The sequence below is a fragment of the Gorilla gorilla genome, chromosome 18 (genome assembly GCF_029281585.2).
Source record: "Gorilla gorilla gorilla isolate KB3781 chromosome 18, NHGRI_mGorGor1-v2.1_pri, whole genome shotgun sequence".
Taxonomy (NCBI): domain Eukaryota; kingdom Metazoa; phylum Chordata; class Mammalia; order Primates; family Hominidae; genus Gorilla; species Gorilla gorilla.
Genome location: NC_073242.2, coordinates 114,275,766 through 114,296,890, shown reverse-complemented (window position 1 = coordinate 114,296,890; position 21,125 = coordinate 114,275,766). Strand labels below are relative to the sequence as shown.

Sequence of the window (21,125 nt, the reverse complement as noted above, 5' to 3'; positions counted from 1 at the left end):
TGGAGTGCAGTGGTGTGATCTCGGCTCACTGCAACCTCTGCCTGGCAGGTTCAAGCGATTCTCCTGCCTCAGCCTCCCGAGTAGCTGGGATTATAGGTGCTTGCCACCACGCCTGGCTAATTTTTGTATTTTTAGTGGAGACGGGGTTTTGCCATGTTGGCCAGGCTGGTGTTGAACTGCTGACCTCAAGTGATCTGCCTGCCTTGGCCTCCCAAAGTGCTGGGATTACAGGGGTGAGCCACCGCACCTGGCTGCAAGCATTGCTTGTAGAGCAGTGGCTTCTGAGTGCTGGTCTTTGGGCAGTGCTGGGCTTGTGGTCTGTCTAGCGCTCACTCCAGAAGCTGGTGGAAAATGTAGATCTCTTACTGTAGTAGCGTTGGTCATAGTAAATGATTCGAATCTGTCTGCTGATAAGGGAATCCACTGCACCATATTCAAATGACAGGATCCTCCAGCAGGAGGAATAAATGGAGCAGAGCGGGGTTCAGCCAAGGAAGGCTGTGGGCTGACTCTAACCTCAAGTCCGGGTTTGGATAGCTCCCAGGCAAAGAAGGGTTTTCACGTTTTTAAAGGGTGGTACAAAAGACAGAAACAAACAAACAGAAAAACAATAAAGATGAATATGTGACAGAGACTAATATGGCCCACAAAGCCATCTGGCCCTTTACAGAAAAAGTTTGCTGAATGCTGAATTAGAGCAACGTGGATGGACCTTGTGAATGTAACATAGGTAGGAAGAAAAGTAAGTCGCAGAATGGTATGCCCAATATAATATGAATTACAGGAAGTTTTACAAACTGCACAAAATAGAACTGTATGTGTCATGTGTGAATGTGTGTGAGTGTATGTGTGAGTTTGTGTGTAGTAAAAGGATAAAACATCTGGACACACACATGAATAGCTAATTCATGGTAGCTATTGTTTCTGAGGAGAGAGAACAGAAAATAAAATTGGGCAAAGAAACATAGGCAATTTTACCTTTGCCTGTAATATTTTACTTTCTGAAGAAAGAGAAAGGAAGGGGCCGGGTGTGGTGGCTCACACCTGTAATCCTAGCACTTTGGGAGGCCGAGGCAGGCAGATTACCTGAGGTCAGGGGTTTGAGGCCAGCCTGGACAACATGGTGAAACCTCGTCTGTACTAAAAATACAAAAATTAGCCAGGCATGGTGGTGCATGCCTGTAATCCTAGCTACCTGGGAGGCTGAGGCAGGAGAATCACTTGAACCCGGGAGATGGAGGTTGCAGTAAGCTGAGATGACGCCACTGTACTTCAGCCTGGGTGACAGAGTGAGACTCTGTCTCAAAAAAATAAATAAATAAACAAAAAAAAGAAAGACGAAGGAAGAAAAAAAGAACAAAAGAGGGAGAAATATGTTTCCTTTCATTTATCCATCTGTCTGTCCATGTGTCCATTCATTACCATTCCCCAACCCCCTATTCCTCAACCTGAAGTCGTAATCCAGACCACAAATGAAAGTTTCTAGGGCACTGAGCCCAGGAATTCGTAGTTTGAAAATGTTTCCTAAGTGGTTCTGATGTGCAACAGCATTTAGGAACTACCACTGCAATTAACACGTTGCTCTTACCACACAGTGGCAATTGTTTACGGCAAGCCAATGAGAAGCTCAGGCCAAATTTAGTGTCAGTTAACTCCATCCCCAACTCTTCCTAGTTGGTTTCTCTTCCTTGTCAAGTTTAACTTCCTGTCTGGTTCACATTTTAATTCTGTAAGCTTCTGAAACACTTTCTGGAAAGTTGGTGCTATAGAAATTCTCATACTGGATGTGTTCTGTCATCTCACTGTACCCTCCTCTCTGGAGGAGGGATGGTGCCAGGTTTTCTGGCACCATCGGTAGCAAACATCTTCACACTTATATTCTTAAATTCACTCTCCTCCACCTGTTTCCTATTGAGTTGTGAACCGAAGGAACCAGCACGTGTTGAGGGTGGGGACAAGATTGGAGGACACTGTTAGAATGTCCAGGAGCCTGTACCTAAACGTTGGAGTCACTCACCAGGACGGTCCTGATTTCCCAGTGTCTTTGGACCACCTGGTGAGGCTTTAAAATGGACAAATGTCTAAGCTGCCCTTCCAGCCATAGGGTAGGGCTCAGGTATGGGTAGCTACGTTTAAAAGTTCCCCAGGTGCTTCTGTTGTGCAGCTGGACTTGAGATCCACCACCATCTCCCCAGCTGATACTATGCAAGAGTGACTTGCAGGTTGCTAGTGATGACTCAGCAAACCAGGCCCCAGACAGCATACCCTCACGAAGGGAACATTCCTACACTCTAGAAATCTAGGTCTAGGATATCTGTCAGCAAAGCAAGGGGGCAAACAAGCATAATGTGTTGCTATAAATTCATGGTATCTGCTATGGTCTGAAGTTTGTGCCCCTCCAAAATTTATATGCTGAAACCTGATCCCCAAGGCGATGGTACTAGGAGGGTGGGCCTTTGGGAAATTAGTGGGTCAGGAAGTCAGTGTCCTCATGGATGGGATGGGATGAGATGCCCCAGAGAGCTGCCCTGCCTCTCCCATCATGTGAAAATGCAGGGAGAAGGCGCCATATGTGAACCAGAATGTGGGATTTCACTAGACAATGAATCTGCCAGCATCTTGTTCTTGGACTTCTCAGCCTCCAGAACCATGAGCAATACATTTCTGTTGTTTATAAGCCACCCAGTTTATAGTATTTTGTTATAGTAGCCCGAATGGACTAAGACAGTATGCAAACTCCTCTGGACCATCCCTGCTCAACGTTTAGCCCAATTGCTGTACAGCTGAATTATCTACGCTTTGACAAAGTTTCCTAATTCCTTTTCAGTCCCCAGTCCCATCTCTAACCCTTCATCTGAAATTGTCTCTGCTTTACAGAAAAGACTCAGGAGAAGCCTCCGAGGGGCGGCCTCCTGATTTCTATTTTCTCTCTCTCTTTGCAGAAGACAAAGTTAGAAAGCCAGTGAGATAATCGAGGTTAAGTGACATTAGTACCTGAGACATGAGGGTGGAGGCAGGGATGGATGGAAAGTGTTGGACCCTTAGACTCTGTTGGGCTTTGCAGTGGGAAGACCAAGAAGGAGACATGGAGATGATGGTGATGATGATGGTGGTGGTACAGTCATCAGAGACAAGTCAGGCAGAGGGGCAGGTCAGGAGGGGAAGATGATATGTTCGCTTTCAGAAACGCCCAGTCTGAAGGGCCAGTGAAATGCTATAATGGCTTCTTGTTTCCTTTTTTTTTGTTTGTTTTTTTTTTTTTTTTTTGAGACAGAGACTTGCTCTGTCACCCAGGTTGGAGTGCAATGGCATGATCTTGGCTCACTGCAACCTCCGCCTCCCGGGTTCAAGTGATTCTGCTGCCTCAGCCTCCCGAGTAGCTGGGACTACAGGCATGTGCCACCATGCCTGGCTAATTTTTGTATTTTTAGTAGACACAAGGTTTCACCATGTTGGCCAGACTGGTCTTGAACTCCTGATCTCAAATGATCCACCCACCTCGACGTCCCAAAGTGGTGGGATTATAGGTGTGAGCCACCGTGCCTGGCCCTTCATTTTTCCTTCTATTCACAGGACTCTGGTCTTGCACAGAGCTTTATATATGTGAATGTCCAATGTTGTACTATGTGATTTCCTGGCAGCTCACCACTGTCACTAGGATAAAAAACCTTCTGTTTTCTTTTTCTGTCAATTTCCCAACTTCCTAATTCACAATTACACCGATACCTTCTCAAAAGGTAAATTGCAAGGCCCAAAAGCCTTTTGGATGGTAACAGTTATATATGAATAACTTTTAAAGTTAACATTGGACTAGTATTTCATAAATAAGGAATATCTGAGGCATGTATTTATTAATTTTATCCTCACATCTATACTACTTGGCATAATAATTCAATTGTTTAAAATAATGTTTCATTATATTATAGTCATTATTACTAGCTACTGAAAAAACAGTGTGAATTATGCATTTATCATTTTCCCTGCAGCCCAACCTCCATCCATAAATTCTCACGACTATTCTCAGAAAGTCTCATAATATCTGTTTTAACCTTGCAAAAGATTATTCTGCATAATGTAGAGAGAAACAGGCCTCTGATAGACTAGTTAACTAATCCGGGCGCATTTTCATTAGCTCAAGTTGAGTGGCAGCTGTAGGAAGTTTTGCTTACCACCTAGTTTGCAGGCTAGCAATGAACACCTTTGCACAATCCCTCAGACTGGCTGGCAGGGATTGTTAAGATGCCTTTAAACATTAGTGGGAGCACTTTTACATATAACATGTTCTATCATACAGACATACACTAAAGATGAATGATTCTTCTGGGAAACATCTTCTTGGAAAGGTATATGGGAAAATGCTGGCTTCACGAACCCCGTGAAGTTACAATTTCCTATTTGTGCATGCACTGGAGTTAGGTCAACTTACAAGCTAAGCTGAAGAGGCTGAGGAGCAGGAGTGAGGGCAGGTTGAAGCGCAGGGCCCCCGCCGTGTTGCAGTCCACTTTGGAATTCCTGCAGGAGCACACTTGTACCCTGAGATCTGTGATATTCGTCATGGGTGGTTTCCCTGAATCTGTCACCATGATGGGCAGGTTGTAGTTTGCTTTGTTCAGATTTTGAAGAAGGCTTACCAGGGCGTGTGTATCTGTAAAGGCAAGGAGGGTTCTGGTGAGAGCGGATGAGACTTTTTCCAATAAAAGAGTGAGGTTTTGGTGACGAAAGTCACACCAAACAGGCATTGCATTTTCATTTATAATTGTGCGAATGCTTACATTTAAATTCATTAACATCAAGTGAAAATACCAGTTCAGATCCTCAGTGGCACCTGCCACATTCCAAGTGCCCAGAAGCCACACATGGCTGCTGGCTCCTGTAATGAACAGCACAGAGACAGAGTATTTCCGTCACCAGAGTTCTGTGCTTCGGCGCGATTATAATCAATTTCAAGGAGAGCTCCTTTCATGAAGATGACTGATTACGAAGAACTCCTCCCTGCAAATTTATTACATGAAAAAGCCATCTTGACAAAGACTGCGTTCCACATCTAGAAAGCTAAGGTGAAAATCCACCTGCTCTCAACGTGGGCAGGACCGTAATGTGTTATCATGGAGATGGGTTCTATAGCCTACATTTTTTGTCTTTATTTTTTATTTATTTATTTATTTTTTGAGACAGGGTCTCACTCTGTTGCCCAGCCTGGAGTGCAGTGGTGCAATCTCGGCTCACTGCAACCTCCGCATCCTGGGTTCAAACGATTCTCCTGCCTCAGCCTCCCGAATAGCTGGGATTACAGGCATACACTACCATGCCCAGCTAATTTTTGTATTTTTAGTAGTGATGGGGTTTCACCATATTGGCCATGCTGGTCTCAAACTCCTGACCTCAGGTGATCTGTCTGCCTCGGCCTCCCAAAATGCTGGAATTACAGGTGTGAGCCACTGAGTCCAGCCTTGTTTTTGTTTTTTTAAATCAATCCTCTGTCCACAGCTCTACATTTGGGTGGGAACCTGCAACATAGAGACTGGATCTTTAAGCTTCCCCTCCACTTCCCTGATGTCATGTGCGGTGGCAATAGCCACCATCACCCAGGCCCCTGGGTGACACGTGGCAGTGGCTGCACCAGCTGGCCTATTCTTTAGCCTTGAGATAAAGTCACTCACATGATTAGGGTCATATGTATTTTTAAGTGCCCCTTTCTGGGAATAAACAGGGCTAAATATTCAGAAAAAAACCTGTGACACAACAAAATCATTTAGAAGGCATTTATCTATTAGGTAAAACCAGGAGAAAAAACAAGAGAGTAATGACAGGGAAATAAAAATAGATGAAGCATGATCATTACCAGAAGGTGACAGGAGCAGCAATGACTAATGTGATGGTCACCTAGTGAGATGGCAGATTAAATCAAACAGCATTTTCCCATCTTCCTTGAGTAGAGGACACACTTTTTTTTTTTTTTAATTTAAGTTCCGGGGTACATGAGCAGGATGTGCAGGTTTGTTACATAGGTAAACATGTGCCATGGTGGTTTGCTGCACAAATCATCCCATCACCTAGGTATTAAGCCCCACATGCACTGGCTATTTATCCTGATGCTCACCCCCCTCTGCACCCCCCCAAAAAAGAAACTCTTGAATGAGAAACTTCCAAATGGAAAGAACTGGAGATGATTATTCAAATAGGCTATAGCCATAAAAACTAGCAAATAAAACAATAACCCCTCAAACAAGAGAAGGTCAGTTTTAATTAAAAATAATCAGTATAACAGAATTCATTATTTAAAAAGCAATAAAATAAACAGGCAAATAGAATCAATAACAAGCAAAAGGCACTAATAAAATGAGATATGAGATAGGGCTATAACAATAGATATGAAATTTTTAAATAGAAAATGTTATGCACAATTGTACAATACATTTGCAAAACCTAACGAAATGGGTAATTCTCTGTCTCCCTCAAAAGTTCTACCACTGATATAAGAAGTGGGAACCCTGACGGGGTCAACAGCAGGATAAGTATATTATTGAAGACATAGTGTCTAATGTCTTTCTTTTTCTTCTTTCTTTTACTTTATTGGAAGACAAGGTGAACTTGGTAGTTAGTTTACATTTGCGGAAGAAAGTGGGTGAGATTGTGGATATAGGGATACTCCATATTAATATGTTGGTGTTTCAGTCTTAATAACACAAGTGATAGAAGTTGGGTTAAGTTTTGAATTCCACCTGCCTATGTGGAAGGACTTGTGGGAGGAGACATTGCTTGCACGTTTTATAAAGGAGAAAGAAGATGCATGGAAGAAGACATCAAAGTCAATGGTGGCCAAGGATTTGAAAAAAAACCCAAGGTCATCATTAGACCAAGTCAAGTCTGAGGAGGTCTGCAGCGTACTATGGAAGGTTGGAGGTTGAAGACTATAAAGATTCTTATCCTAGCGCTTCTCTTTCCTTTAGTCTTTTATGACAGCAGGTACACCATGAAAAGTCTCTCCAATGCGCTGGTGAAAGTTAATGTTAACACAGTTCTCTGTCTCTGAGATTGGAAAGACGGCTGAGCCAAGAGATAGTTGGGGAGAAGCAGAGACTCCTATCTTTTGAAGGTCTGAGACGGGGCAGGTTGGCCAATATTCTTTGTAAGCTAGTTACAAACAAAGAATCTGTGGAGTTTAATTAAAAGAAAAAAGGAAGAGAAAGAGGAAGAACAAAGAATCACAGCCTTGTGGCTGGGAACTCTGGGATGGCAGAAACTACAGATTGGTTAAGAGAAAGTTCACTATTGGGTGATGGGGATAGTAAAAGCCTAGATTTCACCACTATGCAGTGTATGTATGTAAAAACCTGCAGTTGTGCCCCCTAAATATATGAAAATTTTAAAGATAGAATATTGGAGTTATACTAAATAGTGTATGTAGCAGACAGGTTAGGATATACAACACAGGGCGTACAGTATAGAAAATATCAGAGAGGAAGCAGAAGAGAAAATGTCTGTGTTTGAAACAGATATTCAATATTTTTATAAATTGCATTTGTTTGTTGGTGGGAAGATTGTCAGTATTTATAATATGCCAATAACTTAAAATGAACCAAATGAGAATACTTGAGAGAACAGTAGAGAAACAGCATTTTGGGAAAGAGAAACTAAACTGAAAGCTGGAAGAATAGGGAGAAATGCTTTAGCCAGACTTACTGTTGATCTTGGAGATCTTCCAGACTTTATCAGGAACAGCTTGTTTGTGGATTTCAAATTTGAAAGGATCTGTATTCGGGTGAAGATCCTTATCTGATGCTCCCAAAATGACTACACTGAGGTTTTTTGCATCATCACAGACTTCAGCTACTGTTGGGTAAATGAAGGGGGCATTGTCGTTCACGTCCTCCAGGGTTATCAGCAAAGTCCCAGTGCCCGTAGCGGGAGGGTTGCCTGTGGGAAAAAGGGAAGATGTTGGTATGCAACTGGTATATGCGAGAGCAATTTACCATAGTACTTTTTGCATTGTAAACTGAGTATATTTTGCAGTTATTTTATTTTTGGAGACAGGGTCTCACTCTATCGCCCAGACTGGAATGCAGTGGTGTGATCATGGCTCACTGCAGCCACAACCTCCTGGGCTCAAGCAATCCTACAACCTCAGTATCCCAAGTAGCTGGGACCACAGGTGCACGCCATCACACCTGGCTAACTTTATTTTTTTAGAATTTGCATCTAAGAGGATAATTTTTGTATTTTTTATAGAGACGGAGTCTCACTATGTTACCCAGGCTGATTTCAAACTCCTGGCCTCAAGCAATCATCCTGCCTCAGACACCAAAAGTGTTGTGATCACAGGCGTGAGCCACCATGCCCAGCCCATCTCTCAGTTGTTAGTAATAGTTGCAAACAAGACTAACAATAATAGATTTTTTTTGGTATAAAGTTTAGTGGTTTACAAAGCCCTTTACCATATGTAAGACTTTTTTTTTTTTTTTTTTTTTTTTTTTTTTGAGACGGAGTCTCGCGCTGTCGCCCGGGCTGGAGTGCAATGGCGTAATCTCGACTCACTGCAACCTCCGCCTCCCGGGTTCAAGCAATTCCCCTGCCTCAGCCTCCTGAGTAGCTGGGACTACAGGCGCCCGCCATCATGCCCGGCTAATTTTTTTGTAGTTTTAGTAGAGATGGGGTTTCGCTATGTTGGCCAGGCTGGTCTCAAACTCCTGACCTCGTGATCCGCCTGCCTAGGCCTCCCAAAGTGCTGGGAATACAGGCATGAGCCACCGCACCTGGCCTTAAGACTTCTGATTGAAGTTCTTTAGGCTTAATACTTTACCCTTAGAATACTAAGCTTCCGACACACACTAAAAAGTCATTCTCACACACTGAAATCTATTTAAAGAATGGAGATAAATATGACTTTTCCTCACTTATCAAATTAAATCTTTTACATAAGTAGCCAGGTATTCACACATGTTGGTGGCAGGGGGAGGACGGAGTCTCCGTGAGAGATGGCCATGGTTTCACTGCTGTAGCTCTACTGTAACTGAGGAGTTGACTAAAGACGGAAAGATTAAATCCAAGACATTTTCTTCTGGGGGTGAAAAAGAGTCTCAGATGGCCGATGGTGCCACTGGGGGCTGGGATGGCTGACCCTGCTGGACAGGACAGATTTAGGAAGCCGGGTTAGTGATGAGAAATGAGATCACTAGCTGGCTACAGGGGCATAGAAGCAATCATCATATAATCTTTGGGCCTTATTTTTAAAGCCTTGTTTTTTTCCTGATATTTCAGCTACTTCCTGAAATGTTTTTCATTTTAGGAAATACTATTTTAAGATAATGGCCCTCATAATCACCAATCTAATAATGTCTGTCTTTTTTTTTTTTTTTGTGAGACAGAGTCTCGCTCTGTCACCCAGGCTGGAGTGCAGTGATGTGGTCTCGGCTTACTGCAACCTCTGCCTCCTGGGTTCAAGTGATTCTCGTGCCTCAGCCACCCAAGTAGCTGGGATTACAGGTGTGCACCACAATGTCCAGCTAATTTTTGTATTTTTAGTAGAGACGGGATTTCACCAAGTTGGTCAGTCTGGTCTCAAACGCCTGACTTCAAGTGATCCACCCGCCTCGGCCTCCCAACGTGTTGGGATTACAGGCATGAGCCATTGTGCCCAGCCCTAATAATGTATTTCACTTAAAGAAAGGGTGTTTAATGTTAATAAAACTCAGCTTGCCTTTATTTTTCTCTGAATTCATCTTTAATCATTTGTGCATTAGAAGATTTGCTCTTGGGACAAACCATTTGTTAGCAGTTTCTAATTTTCTGCAAGAAAGGTTAGAGCCAAATTCATAGGTCACACATTTTAAGTATACAGATTTGCCTTATTCCCAAAAGAATTTGAAGCACCTCTAAAATTACAGCACCATAATTTTATACGGTAGTACAATTGTTTCTTGGCCTCTTGGCTAAGATGAAGTGCAGATCTGTTCTTATCAGTTTAATAAACTAATACTATACAGTACTAATCTAACCTATGGCTTTCTTTTATTTTTCTAATCCTTATTTTCACTTAGCCAGATTTCCAAGTATAATTTTATTTTATCTTGTACTATATTTATGTTTTGAAACGCATATTAAGTTTGCAGTTAGGCTATCAGGTTACATGGGGGTTAGAAGGGTAGTGAGTATTTGAAGTTGGCATACAGGACGCAGGCAAGTCCTAGCAAAGAAGCAAGGAGACCTCTTTAGAAAAAGACAGCTTATTACTTAGACAGTAGAAGCAGGCGTGGGCATGATGGCCTTGGCGCAGGTCATGGCAGAATAAAAGGGACTGGACAACTGCAACAGAAAGAAGGGATGTTGCAGTACAGCCAACTCCAAGCTGCTTCTCAGCAGTTTTACAGCAGCAGCTGTGTCCTGAGAGGGGCAGGCAGAAAGCCCCTGCACCTCATAGAACCCGGAAGGCAATGAGAAACTGGCTGGGGGACCGCAGGGTGTTCTGCCAAGACTCAGCGCAGCTGCAGGTCACACCCTCCCCATGTGGCTCTACATGCAAAGTCCTGGGGTGCCGTGGTGGAGCTGCTCCTCCAGAGCTGAGGGCACTGAGGATGGCATGGGCTCCTGGAGGGCCTTGAGTAGCATCACAAGGGGCCTGTACCAATTCTACAGAGTGCACAAGGCCACCAGAGGCTTTCAGGAAAGGCAGTGATCCAGGAACAATCTGATCTGACTTATTTTCAGAAAGCACACGATTGGATTGATAGGAAATGTGAGACCCTGCAGGCAGGCGGACCAGCCATGGATGAAGAGAGGCATGATGTGTGCAGCTCGAGCAGGAAAGCAGTGTCTTTTCTTGGTGATCAAGCACTCAGATGAGGCTGCCCGAAGAGCAGAGTGCAGTGGGAAGTGGGAAGACCAGCAGTTCAGCCTTGATTGTGCTAACGACCCCTTGAATTCAATGCACCTGTGCAGATGTGTGCAGCTTGGCGGAAGTGCCCAGGCTGAGTTAGGGGTTGGGAAGTCATCAACACATAGATGGCTTTGAAACTTCTCTAACAAAGTCGTTACCCAAGGTGAAAGTTCAGAATGCCAGAGGGGTGGAATACGGAATCCTGAGAGACCCCAAAGTTTAAAGAGCAGATGCTAGTTTTGCAGGAGAGAATTGGAAGAGGAGTCAATGACCCATAATTAAATGCGTCATGACTCCTACGAGGATAAGAAGTAAAGAGAAGTAACCGGATTTTGCAAGGAGAATGTTACTGGTGACACTTTTGGAAGAGGTTTCTGTTAACGGGGAAAAAACCAGCTTAAAGGAAGGTGAGCAGTGAGTCATGAAGAAGTGCGAGCCGATACTCTTTAGCGGGGCTGGTGGAAATTTAAATATGTCAACACCCAAAGACAGCTACAGAGTAAACATTCAAATGAATGTCTGCTAAAATAGCAACACAAATGCAATTAATCATTTGAAGGATGGCTATTTCTAATGGTGGCATATCATCAACTTTTGTTAGAGCTCAAACTCAAAAGAAATGCATAATTACTTTGAAGTTGGTTTTTCACTGTCAGTTTTAGTCATTTAGTTAAATTTCTTTATTGAAAAATTATTTTTCTCTTTTTATTGAACTAATTGAATATCTCAGAAGAATCCATTATGTTTTTTCACTCTGAATATATTATGAAGACAAGTCATTTGGTAGAATGGATGAGAAGGCGTTGTGAGCACTTGAAATATGGCCATAAGAATTGGCCTTTTGTGAACTTAATTATACTACTGTCTTCAATTTCCTATGTGTTATTCCCAGGCCAGGCTGGTGATATCTTTTTCTGAAGTTAGTAAGATGAGTTTGTTACTTTGGGCGATGAGTTAAAGACAAGATTCACAAAATCCTGAGGGAAAGAGCCTCTCTCAGTTTCTATGCACAGGATAGAGAAAAATCACATCCAAAATTCAGGTGAAATTCAAAATTTCAAAATTCCTCACAAGCCCATTTGGCTCCAATCATTTCTGGGGCCCAGGAAATATAGGGGCTTCTAAGTATTCTCTAGATTTTCAGCAAAAATCCCTCGCCTCTCTGTTCCTGTTTCCATCAGCAGCCTCCACCACCATGGAACCACTCATAACCAAGAATCAAAACCAAGGCACAGTGAAGACGGGGTCCCTCCTTTATGAATTTTCTCTTTCTTTTCTTTTCATTCTTTCTTTTTTCTTTTTTTTTATGTTTGAGACAGAGCGTCTCGCTCTGTCTCCCAGGCTGCAGTGCAGTGGCACGATCTTGGCTCATAAGCCACCACTCCTGGCCGGAATGTTCTCTTTCAATAGGGAAAACAGGTCAATTTGAGCAAAACACCCAGAAATGGAGCTAGAATGGGACTCCCTCTTTTCAGCTCCCTTCTGGAGGAAGCCCAGGGGCCATGTTCTCAGGGTAACCATTTTAAGGACCAGAGAAGTCTAACCTCTAAACGTGTGGGGGTCTGGCTGAGTTTGTAGGGACTTCTGTCTTTATAATGTTAGGAGCTGTAAGGACTGCTGACAGATGAACCATTCCAGCTTTCAGGTCTTCAACGTGGTTGGGAGGTGAGTTTCCAATTGGGAATCTGCTGAAGGTCATGGCCCCTGCCTCCAGAGAAACGCACCTGCATTCAGAAACATACCTGAAGAGTCCACAGACACGCAGATTGCAAGCCCAGGCTTGGTGCAAGTTCAGAGCAGAAGATCTGAGACCAATTCATTGTAGGTATGGTGAGGCTGAGGTCCAGAGAGATTTAGGACAGGCTCAAATGGACACCGTGAGTGTCAGGCCTCCTTCTCTAGAGCAAGCATTAACCTATACTTTCTCCACCAGAATTTTTATTACATAGCTTGAGTCTTACAGGCTCTCATTTTAACCATGAAAGCAAGCTATAATCCCTAAACCATAATTTCAGGTTATTATTATTACTATTTATAGCTTCCTTCTTATGAGCTGTTCTTTTAATTGTGGTGAAATATACATAACATAAAATTGACAATTTTTAACCACTTTGAAGTGTACAGTTCAGTGGTGTTAAGTACATTCAAATTGTTGTGGGAACATCACCACCATTCATCTCCAGAACTTTCTCACCATGCAAAACTGAAACTCTGACCCATTAAACACCAACTCCCCATTCCCCTTCCCCTGGCCCCTGGCAGCCACCATTCCACTCCTTGTTTCTATGAATCTGACGACTCTGGGGAACCCATATAAGTGGAATTTTTTTTTTTTTTTTCACAAATAAATGGTAGGCCGGGTGTGGTGGCTCAGGTCTGTAATCCCAGCACTCTGGGAGGCTGAAGCGGGCAGATCACTTGAGGTCAGGAGTTTGAGACTGGCCTGGCCAACATGGCGAAACCCTGTCTCTACTAAAAATACAAAAAATTAGCTGGGCATGATGGCACATGCCTGTAATCCCAGCTACTCTGGAGGCTGAGGCAGGAGAATCGCTTGAACCCAAGAGGCAGAGGTTGCAGTGAGCTGAGACTGCGCCACTGCACTCCAGCCTGGGCAGCAGAGCAAGACTCTGTCTCAAAGAAAAAAAAAAAAAAGAAATGGCATTTGACTAGGTCATTCTAAATGTATTTGAGAGTCTTAGCTTCCTGTTCCTATTTTGCTTGCTGGAAATGACTATGACAGCCTGTGTCATAGTCAGGCTGGGTACCCAAGGAATCATCAGTTCCAGCTAGCATAGTCATAGTTGTCCCTGTAGTAGGACAATAGGCAGGATGGGGGCTGGGACCAATGTCCTAGGCTTGCTGGTATCACCGGCCATGCACAGTAAAATAGCAGTTACTATTTCTGTAGGACGAATAGCTCAATAGCCAAAAATGATCATAGAGTTGAGTAGATCTTTTTCAGAGATAACAGCAGGGGGCTGGGCTCCACATGGGGACAGTCTGTGCTGATGGAGGTTCGTGAAACAGAAATGAGACCCCAGAGCTGAGGCCTCGTCTTCCAGCTACAAGACCATGCCAGGCAGGGAAGGGGGAGGGATAAGGATGGAGAGAAAGGAGGAAGCTTGGGAGTAGGACCTTATTATAGAAATGGGCCTCTGTGGGGTAGTGGTTTAGAGCCTCATGACTGGGGAACAGTGTTGGAGCCTGTGACTCAGCCACCAGGAGAATCACCATATACTAATGCTCACCCTGGGTTTGAGGCAAGGCTAGAAGAACTTCCTTACCTCCTAAGGATAGATAGGCTTGACCAAGAGGGCCATAACCTTCCCCTGTGCTGGACTACTCTTTAGATGGGCTTCTTTCAGACTCTAGAGCCCTGATATGGTTTGGCTTTGTGACTCCACCCAAATCTCATCTCCAATTGTAATCCCCACATATTGAGGGAGGGAGACGATTGGATCATGGGGGTGGTTTCCCCCATGCTGTTCTCGTGATAGTGAGTGAGTTCTCATGAGATCTGATCGTTTTGTAAGTGTCTGGCATTTGACCTGCTAGCACTTCTCTCTCCTGACGCCATGTGAAGAAGGTCCTTGCTTCCCATTTGCCTTCCACCATGATTGTAAGTTTCCTGAGGCCTCCCCAGCCATGTGGAACTATGAGCCAATTAAACCTCTTTCCTTTATACATTACCCAGTCTTGAGTAGTAGCTATATAGTAGTGTGAGAATGGACTAATATAGGCCTTGACTTCTCTTTTCTTGAAGCATTTACTTTAGAAACTTGCAGTTGTAAATTCTTTCTCTGTCCCTGTGAGATGTAGATCTTCCAACCTGTTGCTAGTTTTGCAACCTTTCTCAAGGACCTGGCATCTCTTTGAAATGTAATCATGGAAAGGAATAGTGTCTCTGTCTCTCAGTCTGTGTGGAAGGGTTGGAGCCTAACTCCAGTAAACACCCATTAGCAAACACAGATGCCTAATCACGTGGACCAACCTCCCCACAAACATCCTCCAGTACTTTTCCATTAGCTCATCCCAGCTCTTAAAAATCCTCCCATTGTTTGTTTCAGCAGAGTTAGTTCAATCTCTCTCCCTTATTGTAGCCTTGAATAAAGGCTTTGCCTTTCAGACTCTGTCCTGCCCATTTTTCTTTGACATGTTCAGATGTTGGCAAGGCTGAAAACTTCAGGGGATCTGGTTGTGATAATCCAGGTAAGCCACAGGGAAAGCACAGGTAAGGCAGAAGCAGGGAAGTGAGGTGAGGGGTGGTGTATCCATGAAAGGAGGGTTCCAAAAATGAATGATAAGAATGGTCATGTCACACCAGGAGTGTGGTACTATGTGCACCCGTTGGCAAGCGATTTAATGAGATTGCTTTAAACATGGCTTGATTTTAATTTGTAGAACAAAATTGAATCCGTGATTGATCCACAAGGCCCTGTGAAGCGTTTGGTAAAAACATACACTAAGTCTTTATGGTAAGAGTTTCTTTGATGCCGGGAGTTTCTGCTGACCTATATTCAGTGCTATAAGTAACTGGATTTTTCTTTTTAACCAGCAGTTGCAGACTGGCATTTGGTCTGCTAATTTATTGTGTTTCTGGGATGTCCAGTGTTCTAAGAATTCTTGTTTTTTATCCAAATGGCTTCAAGTGGAGCACACATTTCCAAGATGGCCACTGGTCCTTTCCAGCCTACTGCCTCTGTCCTGGCTTCTAGGAGCATAAGACTTGGGCCTACCTCATATGTTCCCTCCTAGCTAACCTGACTTTAGCCAGTATAGATTTTTCTTCATTTCTCCATTCCTGAAGTATGGCTCCCTCCTTTCTCTTAAGCATGTCTTTCAGTCTTATACTACTTCTTTTCTTAATATTGAGTCTATTTGTGTACATGGATCATTTAATAGGCATCTCATTTAAGGTTCTGAAATAAGTATACAAGCTAAAAAGTCATCCCCCATCCTTCTCCACCCACAAAGTGTACATTGTGTTGGGTGATATCATGGGGAAAATACCAGGAGCAAACCTTAGCTGCAGGAATCTCTTTTCTCTTGTGTCATTGACTTCTTATTAGAAAGACATGTGTTTTGGTTACAAGGTTGGCAATTCCATCATGCAGCAGTGTGAATGGGATGTAAGGAGATATTTTTAATTTTACCTCCTAATACAATCATATCAAATCCCATTTCCAAATGAGGAAATGAGGACTTGTAGGCACAGATATCTGGAAACAAAGCCTATTTAAAATTGCTTAGTAGGAATGACAGTTTTCCTTCCAACCCATTTTCAGTGACAGCCTGTCACTCTTGACTGAGAGATCGCCAACCTTCAAATGTTGGTGGGTTATTTATTTTGCAAGCAGCCCTCCTGCTGCCATACAATGGCAAGTCTTGAGGGGGAAAAGGTTATCATTTTCTTTCCTTTGGATCTGAGTTACTGGCTCTGTTGCTCTAGAGGACTATGCGTTTTAGACCATGGCGGTGCTTTTGCTTCATGGACTTGGCACCCTGCCACGGTCTTCCTGGCATTCAACCTCTGCTTGCCCTTGTTTCTGGCTTTGTCATTCCCACTCAGCACTGACAACTTGTAAGAGCCTCAGCACATTATATGACCACGATAGGACCACATGGATTCCACTGCTGGATTTCAAACTCCAATAATTAACCTTGTGTTTCTTCAAGTTGAGCAGTGATAACTGCCTATGACATGGCCAAGTTGGCCACCTGGCCTGCCTGGCTTACTCTTGGTCTGGTTGGCTAGTGATTTATACTTAGCCTTTTGTGATCTTGGTGTAGGGAGGGCAGAATTGTGCATTTTCTAAGAGAAGCAGGGTAATATGATTAATAAAAGGTGAAGATTTACATAGAGGAATTGAGCACCTGTTATCATACAGTCTAGGAAAAGTCCAAGCAAACCAGGCAGGTTGTTGCTTTGAGGACATGGGGGTCTACATTCTAGTTTTTTCTCATTTTCTAGAAGAGAAAACTAGAAACTCAGATTAAGGAACGTGTCCAAGGTGCTCTAACATTAGTGTGTCAGAGGCATTTAAATCAGAGCAACTCCATCTTGAATAGGTGCTGGGTAAAATGAGGCTGAGATCTACTGGGCTGCCTTCCCAGGTGGTTAAGGCATTCTAAGTCACAGGATGAGATAGGAGGTCTGCATAAGATACAGGCCATAAAGACCTTTCTGATAAAACAGGTTGCAGTGCAGAAGCTGGCCAAAACCCACCACAATCAACATGGTGACAAGGGTGACCTCTCGTGGTCCTCACTACTGCACTCCCACCAGCACCATGACAGTTTACAAATGCCATGGCAACATCAGGAGGTTACTCTCTATGATCTGAAAAGGGGAGGCATGAATAATCCACCCCTTGTTTAGCATATCATCAATAAATAACCTCAAAAATGGGCAACCAGCAGCCTTTGGGGCTGCTCTGTCTATGGAGTAGCCATTCTTTTATTCCTTTACTTTCCTAACATACTTGCTTTCACTTAATGGACTCGCACTGAATTGTTTCTTGCGTGAGATCTAAGAACTCTCTCTTGGAGTCTGGATCGGGACCTCTTTCCAGTCACAAGCATGTCACCTGTTTGAGAGCTGTGGCCCCATGGCAGGGCATCCCCATCCCTGGAGCTTTCTGGCTATTCTATAAAGTGAATGGAATGCCTGGCAATTGTAAAGCACTTCCCCGTCCATAACAGCCAGAGCCACAGAGCTCGAAGTTTGAGTATTTTGGTGCTTGTGGTTGGTACTAAACACTGGTAGAAAGGGTAAAAAACAGTCTCCTGTGCTTTTCTTACCTACATGGCCAACAGTATATTGCTTTGTGTGGGAAGCCTGTAGAACTGAACCAGGACTCCTCCAAGAAACATGAGCCACACGTGGTTCTCCTGGCATAGCTTTGACGCTGTGGGTGTGGATGCAATGAGAAACAGGGTCAGGTTTTGAAACCATCCCCACAGGGTTGACAGGAATTGCTTGCCAGGTTCTGGGTACAAATACAGTTATAATTCAGCGTTAATCAGGCTGCACCCTGGCCCAGTTCCTCGTTGCAGTAGGTCATGTACCGTAACCAAGTACCCTGATTTTTCTGAGGTGGTTTAATTACTTTTTTCTCTTCTCTTCTCCTTTCTCCTTTCAGCCTGCTTCCTACCTAGCCCTTTTTGAAATGCAAAATAACCTCTCACCTCCCCCTCACCACACATTCCCTACAAGGCAAGGTCATCTACATGCCCCAATGATCTCTTCTCCAGAATTGACAGTCAATTTGCAGATCAAAGCACATCTCCACGGAACTCCCACTTCTGGGGTGGCCTCAGGAGGACATGGTGAAAACATGCCCACTTGGCCACTTTTACAATTTATTTCTGCCCAGGAAGGCACCAACTCAACTGTATGCCAACTCAGCTGTTTGGTAGATAAGACACCAGGCTAGCAGGGGGACTTCCTGCCCTTGCTCACTTCCCCTTTAACCTTATAAACATGTCTGCTTTTTGCTCCAAAGATGAAGCAGCACACTTAAAGCAAGACACTTTGTGTCTTTCCAAGCTAGCTTCAAAAATAAATTCACTTTTCTTGTACCAGGCCTGGATCTTGTTAACTGGACTCTGCTGCAGTGAGTGGCTAACCAGCTCCTCAGGTACAGTAGCACTAGATGCTGACATTTGCATCCCCACTGTTCCCCTAGATAGGATCTCTGACATTAAGGCCAGAAGACTGTTTAAGAATTGATTTGCATCCCCATTGTTCCTATAGACACTTAAGATGTTTTTCAGACACACCTCCCCAGAATTCCAGCAACCAGTTGGAAGTCTCCCACAGGGGAACAGGATCAGCATGAGAACACAGCTGCTTCCTCTCCCCTTCCTATGACTTCACCCTGTACTCTTGAGCTCCACACTTCTGCCCACTCCAAAGCCCTCAAAAACCCAAGCCTCAACTTCCTTGGGGAAATGGCTTTGAGGTTCCCTCCCATCTTCTCGTTCTGTGACCCTGTGGCCAAGGCGTTTGAACCAGAGCAACTCCATCTTGAATAGGAGCTGGGTAAAATGAGGATGACACCTACTGGGCTGCATTCCCAGATGGTTAAGGCATTCTAAGTCACAGGATGAGATAGGAGGTCAGCACAAGATATAGGTTATAAAGACCTTGCTGATAAAACAGGTTGCAATAAAGAAGACAGCTAAAACCCACCAAGACCAAGACGGCGATGAGAGTGACCTCTGGTCATCCTCATTGCTACACTCCAACTAGCACCATGACAGTTTACAAATGCCATGGCAACATCAGGAAGTTACCCTATATGGTCTAAAAAGGGGAGGCATGAATAATTCACCCTTTGTTTAGCATATCATCAAGAAAAAACCATAAACATGGGCAACCAGCAGCCCTTGGGGCTGCTCGATGTCGTAGCCATTCTTTTATTCCTTTACTTTCCTAATAAACTTGCTTTCACTTGACTCTGTGGACTAGCCCTGAATTCTTTCTTGCATGAGATCCAAGAACCCTCTCTTGGGGTCTGGATCATGACCCCTTTCCATTAACACTATGATTAAACCTGTTTCTCTGCTGCAACCCGGTGTCATGGCATATTGATTTGCTGTGTGCATTGGTTAACAAACCTATTGCGATTACAATTTGTGTGTGTGTTTTTTTGTCTATTTAAATTTCAGGGATTTTATTTCATGGAAAACCTTGACCAAACAGGATTTCCACTTAGCTAAAAAACACTGAGTTTTTTTGACAGGTTCTGTTGTTCAGTAGCTATATATATAAGTGCTTTATATCTTGTCATTAATAGACATAACTAAAAACATAGTGTGATCCTAATTTAAAAATCTACATATGATTAGAGAAAAATTAGAAAGACATATATAAAAATGTAAGTGGTGATTATTTCTCTAGGTAATTAACATTAAAATAATACATTTATCTATTTTTAATTTTCTTTACAATAACCATGAACATGTTAAACTCAGAATTATGCAGGGATTAAAAATATTTTTTTCTAATTCTACTTTACTTTTTTCTTACTCTTTATTTTTGCGACATTTAATTTTTAGTACATTTACAGAGTTGTGCGACCACCACCACTACCTACTTTTAGAACAATTCATCACCCCCAGAAATAAACCTTGGGCCAATTTGTACTAACTCTTCATGCCCATTCCCAGCCCCTGGCAACTACTGATCAATTTTCTGTCTCTACAGATTCGCCTATTTTGAAGATTTAATATAAATGGAGTCATATAGCAGGTAGTTTTTTGGGTCTGGATTCTTTCACTTAGCATAATGTTTTTGAGGGTTGTACATGTTGCAGTGTGTATTAGTACTTCATTCTTTTTTATGGCTGAATAATAATCCATTGTATGGATAGACCATGTTGTTTATCTACTCACCAGCTGATGGACATTTGAGTTGTTTCCACTTTTTGTCTATTATGAATAATGTTTCTGTATTAGTCTATCCTCATACTGCTAATAAAGATATACCCAAGACTGGCTAATTTGTAAAGGAAAGAGGTTTAATTGACTCACAGTTCCACATAATCATTCATAAGGAGAATGAGAAGCAAAGTCACAACTTACATGGCAGCAAGCAAGGGAGCTCATGCAGGAGAACTCCCGTTTATATAACTATCAGATCTCGTGAGACTTATTCACTACCATAAGAACAGTACGGGGAAAACTGCCCGCATGATTCCATTACTCCAGCTGGCCCCACCCTCGACACTTGGGGATTATTACCATTCAAGGTGAGATTTGGGTGGGGACACAGCCAAACCTCATCAGCTGCTGTCCACTTCAGAACACAAAGGACTAGATATACATGTTACAAAATTTCTAGACTAGTAAGACAAGACTCCAAATGCCTCTCCCAAGACGGTCCCATTAGAAGAATAGGATCCCTGGTCTTGCCACAGTGAGATGGTATATGAGTCCATTCTCATGCTGCTATAAAGAACTGCCCGAGACTGGGTAATTTATAAGGGAAAGGGGTTTAATTGACTCACGGTTCCAAATTGCCGGGGAGGCCTCAGGAAACTTACAATCATGGCAGAAGACAAGGAGAAGCAGGCATCTTCTTCACAGGGTGGCAGGACAGAGTGAGTGCAAGCAGGGGAATGCCAGATGCTTATAAAACAGTCAGTTCTTGTGAGACTCACTCATTATCATGAGAACAGCATGAAGGAAACTGCCCCCATGATTCAATTACCTCCACCTGGTCCTGCCCTTGACATGTGGGGAT

The 21,125-nt window shown here is 43.3% G+C and overlaps 2 protein-coding genes and 1 pseudogene across 5 annotated transcripts in view; 2 read left to right on the top strand and 1 right to left on the bottom strand.

Moving 5' to 3' along the window:
- The window catches only part of CDH13 (cadherin 13), a 1,164,256-nt gene that overhangs the window by 8,677 nt on the left and 1,134,454 nt on the right, over positions 1-21,125 (bottom strand). For 2 of the 3 annotated variants that reach the window (XM_004058060.5, XM_004058064.5), the window contains 2 exons: positions 7,684-7,917; positions 4,427-4,645 (listed from right to left, as the gene is read on the bottom strand). In XM_004058060.5, coding sequence (XP_004058108.3) covers positions 4,427-4,645; positions 7,684-7,917 — 453 coding nt within the window. Of the gene's footprint in view, positions 1-3,816; positions 4,646-7,683; positions 7,918-21,125 lie in introns of those variants that run through there. The other variant, XM_063700359.1, reaches the window with a different exon arrangement.
- LOC115931168 (uncharacterized) lies at positions 9,910-10,025 on the top strand (annotated as a pseudogene).
- Positions 14,945-21,125, top strand: part of LOC134757521 (uncharacterized) — a 45,558-nt gene continuing 39,377 nt past the window's right edge. For both annotated transcript variants that reach the window (XR_010131598.1, XM_063700361.1), the window contains exon 1: positions 14,945-15,085. Coding sequence is in view for 1 of the 2 variants with exons in the window: in XM_063700361.1 (XP_063556431.1) it covers positions 15,038-15,085 (48 nt within the window). In the remaining variant the exon portion in view is untranslated. The remainder of the gene's footprint in view (positions 15,086-21,125) is intronic.